Below are 7,500 nucleotides of genomic sequence, written 5' to 3' on the forward strand. Positions count from 1 at the left end.
TAAATAACAGATCTGAACCAGAACCGGACCAGGACTAAACCAGGACTAAACTAGAACAAAAACACGTCTGAACCAGGACTAAACAAAGACTAAACTCAAACTGAACCCGGTCTTCACCTGATCTAAACTTGATCTGGACTCGGTCTGGACCCGGTCTGGACCGGTCTGGACCCGGTCTGGACTCGGTCTGGACTCGGTCTGGACCCAGTCTGGCCCCGGCCTGGACCCGGCCTAACCTCGGCCTGGACTCGGCCTGGACTTGGTCCGGACTCGGTCCGGCCCGGTCCGGCCCTGGTCTGGACCTGGTCTGGACCTGGTCTGGCCCTGGTCTGGACCTGGTCTGGACCTGGTCTGGACTCATTGATCGGGTCGTGTGTGTGTGATGTTGATGACGTCGTTCGTCCACACGCAGCTCGATCACAATCACACAAACGAGCAGAATATGCAAATAGAACAAAGACAGACAAGAGAAACAACAGCTCTGAGAGAGTCCAGCTGACCAGACCAAGACCGGGACCAGGGCCAGGACCAGGACTGAGTCAGGACTGAGTCAGAACCAGGACTAAACCAGAACCAGGACTGAGCCAGGACCAAGACCAAGACTGAACCAAGACCAGGACCAGGACCAAGACTGAACCAAGACCAGGACCAAGACCAAGACTGAACCAAGAGCAGGACCAGGACTAAGCCAGGACCAAGACCAAGACTGAACCAAGACCAGGACCAGGACTGAGTCAGGACCAAGACCAGGACTGAACCAAGACCAGGACCAGGACTAAACCAAGAGCAGAGCCAAGACTGAGTCAGGACTGAGTCAGGACCAGGACTAAAGAAGGACTAAACCAGGACTAAACCAGGACTAAACCAGGTCTAAACCAGGATTGAATCAGGGCTAAACCGAGACTTGATGAGGACCGACTCGGGCTTAATACACTGTTCTACGTTGTGATGTCATGAGGTGTTGATCCAGGTCTTGCTCCTCTGTGTTTTTAAAGTCCTGATCTTCAGTTTTTCACTTGGACCTGAGGAAAAACAGCTCCGTGTTTTCCACATTTTTTCGTGAATTAGACTCGGGTCTGGAGACTTTAAAGCGAATCCGTCCGACCGAAGCAGAAGAAGAAAAACCTTCGTCTGATTTTGATGATTTTATTCGTTTAAGTTCAACAACAAACACGAGGACGAGCTTCACTGGAAACACATGTCCTCCTCCTCCTCCTCCTCTGGCCTGTTTACAAAACCGCCTGTCCCTGTCCCGTTTGCCCCTGTCAGCTCCTGTCAGCTCCTGTCAGCTCCTCGTTAAACCGCTCCGGATCCTGACAGGGGCTCTCCCGCCGACCGACACAAAAACACAAAAAACCAAAACCAAAAATCAAAACAAACACAGAGTTTTCTCTTAATGAGATTAAACCCTGACGCAGAAACAGACACGAACAAGACCTGAGTCAGACCAGTTTTAGTCCTGTTTTGGTCCTGGTTTAGTCCTGGATCAGATCTTCTTTAGTTCTGGTTTAGTCCTTCTTTAATCCTGGTTTAGTCCTGGTTTAGTCCTGGTTCAGATCTTCTTTAGTCCTGATTTAGTCCTGGTTTAGTCCTGGTTCAGTCCGGATCCGTCAGAGAAACAGAAAAGTCAAACAAACGTGTCTTTTTGTATTTTTCAGTCGAGTCGTGCTGAGGTCTGAGTCTTGGTCTGGTCTGGGTCTGGGTCTGGGGTCTGAGTCTGGGTCTGGTTGGTCTGGGTCTGGTCTTGGTCTGGGGTCTTGGTCTGGGTCTGGGTCTGGGTCTTGGTCTGAGTCTGGGTCTTGGTCTGGGGTCTGGGTCTGGGGTCTGGGTCTTGGTCTGGGTCTTGGGTCTTGGGTCTTGGGTCTTGGTCTTGGGGTCTGGGTCTGGGTCTGGTCTTGGTCTGGTCTGGGTCTTGGTCTTGGTCTGGGGTCTGGGGTCTGGGTCTGGGGTCTGGGGTCTTGGTCTGAGTCTGGGTCTTGTCTGGTTGGTCTGGGGTCTGGGGTCTGGGTCTTGGTCTGGAGTCTGGGTCTGGGGTCTAGGTCTTGGTCTTGGTCTGGGGTCTTGGTCTAGGTCTTGGTCTTGGTCTTGGTCTGGGGTCTTGGTCTGGTCTGGTCTGGGTCTTGGGTCTTGGTCTGGGTCTTGGTCTGGGTCTTGGTCTTGGTCTTGGGGTCTGGTCTAGGTCTTGGTCTTGGGTCTTGGTCTGGGGTCTTGGTCTGAGTCTGAGTCTGGGTCTGGGTCTTGGTCTAGGGTTTGGTCTGGGTCTGGTCTTGGTCTTGGTCTGGGTCTGGGTCTGGTCTTGGTCTGGGTCGTCTGGTCTCTGGGTCTAGGGTCTTGGTCTGGGTCTTGGTCTTGGGTCTGGGTCTTGGTCTGGTCTGGGTCTGGGTCTCTGGGTCTTGGTCTAGGTCTTGGGTCTGGGTCTGGGTCGGGTTCGGGCTTTGGTCTAAATTGAGTTATTGTGGTTTGGTTTTGTCTCAGGACGAGTCTCAAGTCACAACAAGAACAAACAAACAAAAAAAAACCTCTGTCACTGAAGAACAGACGAGGAGGGAGGGCATCTGACACACATCTGCACGTTCTGATGGTTCTTTCCACTTTTCATTTGTGTATTTTTTGCATGTTCTTAGGATGTACGGCAGGGAGATTACTTGACTACTTTTGGTTGTGTTTTTATTTGTTTTTTTGATTATTTGCATGTTATTAGTGTTGTTTGCTGCGTGTTCTTAGGGTTTTTGCATGTTCTTACAGTTGTCATCCTGGGCGTTATGTGTGTTATGTTCTGTTGTTTGATTATTTGCATGTTCTTATGATTGTTTTTGTGTACGTTGCGTGTGTTTACATGTTATTTTTGCATGTTCTTATAGTGTTGTTTGTTGGGTGTTCTTAGCGTCCTTTGCATGTTCTTACAGTTCTCGTCCTGAGAGATGCACTGTTTGTGTGTTATGTTATGTTGTTCGGTTATTTTTGCATGTTCTTAGGGTTGTTTGTTACGTGTTCTTAGGGTTGTCTGTTGCATGTTCTTACGGTTATTTGCGTGTTTTTAGGGTTCTTTGCGTGTTCTTACGGTTCTCATCTTGGGCGTTATGTGTGGTATGTTCTGTTGTTTGATTATTTGTATGTTCTTATGGTTATTTTTGCATGCGTTGCGTGTGTTTACATGTTATTTTTGCATGTTCTTACAGTTAAGTTTGTGTGTTCTTACAGTTCTTGTCCTGGGTGATGCACTGTTTGTGTGTTATGTCATATTGTTGCATGTTAATAGGGTCATTTGTTACATGTTCTTATAGTTAGTTTTACCCATGTTTGCTTGTTCTTAGGGTTGTTTGCATGTTCTTACACTTCTCGGCCTGGATGATGTACTGTTTGTGTGTTGGTTATTTGCATGCTCTTAGGGTTCAGTTTGTGTGTTCTTACAGTTCACGTCCTGAGTGATGCACTGAGGGATTATTTGCATGTTCTCATGGTTATTTTTGCATGCGTTGCGTGTGTTTACATGTTATTTTTGCGTGTTCGTAATGTTGTTTGCATGTTCTTACAGTTCTCGTCCTGGGCGATGCACTGTTTGTGTGTTATGTTATGTTTTTTTGGTTATTTGCATGTTCTTAGGGTTGTTTGTTGCGTGTTGGGAGTGTTGTTTGCATGTTCTTAGGGTTGTTTGTTGCATGTTGGGAGTGTTGTTTGCATGTTCTTACAGTTCTCGTCCTGGGCGATGCACTGCAGTGGGATCCCGAAGAAGGACGTGTACGAGTCGTTGTACCAGACGAGCAGCTCGGTGCCTCTGGGAATGTCCATGCAGGCTCTGTAGAAGATACACGACCTGCACACACGCACAGGCAGAACAATCAGACACACAGACAGAACAATCAAACACACAGGCAGAACAATCAGACACACAGGCAGAACATCAAACACACAGACAGAACAATCAGACACACAGGCAGAACAATCAACACACAGGCAGAACAATCAAACACACAGGCAGAACAATCAACACATGCAGAAAATCACACAGCAGCAGAACAATCACACACACAGAACACAACAGAACAATTCAACACACAGGCAGAACAATCAGACACACAGGCAGAACAATCAAACACAGACAGAACAATCAAACACAGACACAACAGAACAACAACACACACCAGAACAATCAGACACAGAGAAAATCAACACACACAGAACTATCAGACACACAGGCAGAACAATCAAACACACACGCAGAACAATCAGACACACAGGCAGAACAATCAAACACACACAGAACTATCAGACACACAGGCAGAACAATCAGACACACAGGCAGAACAATCAAACACACACAGGCAGAAACATCAGACACACAGGCAGAACAATACACACACAGAACAATCAGACACACAGGCAAGGCAGTCAAAACACACAAACAATCAGACACACAGGCAGAACAATCAGAACACATCAGAACAACAACACATCAGAACAATCAGACACACACAGACTATCACACTATCAGGCAGAACAATCAAACACACAGGCAGAACAATCAGACACACAGGCAGAACAATCAAACACACAGACGCACACAGTTTTGTGTTTTTATGGAGGGTTGTGGTGTGGGAGCGTGTGGGCGGAGCCTCGTACAGACTCGTACTGCAGCGAACTGTGAGGAGGGTTTGAATAGGGCTCAGGGGAGATCTCTAGATGACTCAAACATGCATGGAGGAGTCTGAAAGGTCTTCAGGCAGGTTTGTGATGAGGAACAATGTGACAAGGTGGAGGAGGAGGAGGAGAGTAGAAGGAGGTGTAGAGAAGGAAGAGGTGGAGGAGCTGAAGTTGTAGAGAAGGTGGAGGTGTGGAGGAGGAGGTGGAGGAGGAGTTGGAGGAGGAGGATGGAGGAGTTGGAGGAGGAGTTGGAGGAGTTGGAGGATGGAGGAGTTGGAGGAGTTGGAGGAGGAGGATGGAGGAGGTGGGGAGTTGGAGGAGGAGGTGGAGGATGGAGAGGAGGAGTTGGTGGAGGAGGAGGAGTTGGAGGATGGAGGATGGAGGAGGAGGAGTTGGAGGAGTTGGAGGAGGAGGTTGGAGGTGGAGGAGGATGGAGGAGGAGTTGGAGGTGGAGGAGGTGGAGGAGGAGGAGGAGGAGGTGGAGGAGTGGAGGAGGAGGAGGTGGATGGAGGAAGGTGGAGGAGTTGGAGGTGGAGGAGGAGGGGAGGAGGAGGAGGAGGTGGAGGAGGAGGAGTTGGAGTTGGAGAGGAAGGAGGAGTTGGAGGTGGAGGAGGTGGAGGAGGAGGTGGAGGATGGAGGAGGATGGAGGAGGTGGGGAGGAGGTGGAGGATGGAGGAGGTGGAGGAGGAGGGAGGAGGTGGAGGAGGTGGAGGATGGAGGAGGAGTTGTTTTCATTTGTTCCGTGTTTTAGTCTCTCACTTTGTGACACTGGAACAGAAACCAAACAAAACTGATCCTCCACCTCCACCTCCACCTCCCACCATCCTCCATCCCTCCACCTCCCTCCATCCTCCACCTCCACCTCACACCTCCTCCTCCTCCACCTCCTCCCTCCATCCTCCACCTCCTCCCTCCTCCTCCTCCACCTCCTCCTCCATCCTCCCACCACCTCCTCCACCTCCTCCTCCATCCTCCACCTCTCCACCTCCTCCCCACCTCCACTCCTCCACCTCCTCCACCTCCACCTCCTCCACCTCCACACCTCCTCCCTCCATCCTCCACCTCCTCCCTCCCTCCATCCTCCTCCACCTCCTCCACCTCCCACCTCCTCCACCTCCTCCTCCACCTCCTCCCTCCATCCTCCTCCTCCACCTCCTCCACCTCCTCCCTCCATCCTCCACCTCCCACACCTCCACCCACCAGCCTGCTCTCTCTCTTTCTATCCCTATCTCTCTTTCTCTCTCCTTTTCTCTCTCTTTCTCCTTTTCTTTCTTTCTCTCTCTTCCCTCCTCTCTCACTATCCCTCTTTCCCCACTCTTTCTCTCTCTCCCCCCTCTCTCCTTTCTCTCCCTGTCTCTGTCTCTCTCTCTTCTCTCCCTCTCTCCATCCCTCCCTCCGTCGTGTTAACGAGTGACGTTCTGGTTTTTCTTTGGGGTTAAATCAACACGTGCGTCGCCCAAAACCTTCAGTCTGTGAAAACTGCAGCGGCTCAAACGTTTTTAAAAGAACTTTTCCCACCGAACGCACGAGTCCCACAGGAACGAGGGAGGAGGGAGAAGGGAGGAACGAGGGAGGAAGAGGGAGGAGAGAGGGAGGAACGAGGGAGGAGAGAGGGGAGAGAGGAGAGAGAGGGGAGAGAGGGAAGAGATGGACGACAGGAGAGAGGGAGAAGAGACAGAAGAGAAGAGAGGAGGGAGGAGAGGAGCGAGGGAGCAGAGATGGATGACAGGAGCGAGGGAGGAGGGAGGGAGGAGGGAGGGAGGACGGAGGAGGAGGAGAGAGGAGAGGAGAGGAGCGAGGGACCAGCAGCTCCAGACAGAAAAATGAGGCCGAGCGAATCAATCCGTCCAACAACGAAACGAGACGAACTTCAAAACATTACAACAAGTTTTAACAAAACACACAACACACACACAACGAGCAACACACACACACACACTATACACACACACACACACAACACACACACACACACACACTATACACACACACACACACACATACACACACACACACACACACACACACACACACACACACACACACACACACATACACACACACACACACACACACATACACACACACACACACACACACACACACACACATACACACACCACACACACTATACACACACACACATACACACACACACACACACACACACATACACACACACACACACACACACACACACACACACACATACACACACACACACACATACACACACACACTATACACACACACACACACTATACACACACACTATATACACACACACACACACTACACACACACACACACACACACACACACTATACACACACACACACACACACACTATACACACACACATATACACACACACACACACACACACATTACACACACTATCACACACACACACTATACACACACACACACACACACACTATACACACACACACACACACACATACACACACAACAGGAGTCGAACCCACAACCTCCTCATTTTAGTCTCTTAAAGGTCGTATGGAGGATTTTTTTTTTTTGTTTCAAATTGTCATTGAAAGTTTAAAATATCATTACAGAGACGCAGCAGCTTTGTAATTATGATGACCAAAAAAAAAAAAAGAATGAAAATCTATCAACTGTGGACGTGTTGAGGCCAGATAAACATCAGCCAATAGAAAACGAGGCTCCCTCTTTATCTATTGGCTGTTAGGTCGTCAGTCAAACTCCCTACATTTTTTGTGTAACGCTTTTTTGTGCGCTCGGGGATTATGTGGTTTATGCGGCGGTTCTTTGAGGCTTTTTCAAACTGTCGCTTCCTCGCAATTCGCGTTTGTTGCGATGTGCGGACGAGAATCC

General features: G+C 49.5%; 1 protein-coding gene across 1 annotated transcript in view; it reads right to left on the reverse strand.

Annotated features, from left to right (window-relative positions):
• prdm6 (PR domain containing 6) overlaps positions 1 to 7,500 on the reverse strand; it is a 182,688-nt gene that overhangs the window by 29,135 nt on the left and 146,053 nt on the right. The window contains exon 6 of the mRNA XM_055161991.1: positions 3,690 to 3,814. Within this exon, the coding sequence (XP_055017966.1) occupies positions 3,690 to 3,814 (125 nt within the window). The remainder of the gene's footprint in view (positions 1 to 3,689; positions 3,815 to 7,500) is intronic.

This window comes from Boleophthalmus pectinirostris, unplaced genomic scaffold, assembly GCF_026225935.1.
Source record: "Boleophthalmus pectinirostris isolate CB_2022bp ecotype Guang Dong unplaced genomic scaffold, ASM2622593v1 HiC_scaffold_4, whole genome shotgun sequence".
Classification (NCBI taxonomy): domain Eukaryota; kingdom Metazoa; phylum Chordata; class Actinopteri; order Gobiiformes; family Gobiidae; genus Boleophthalmus; species Boleophthalmus pectinirostris.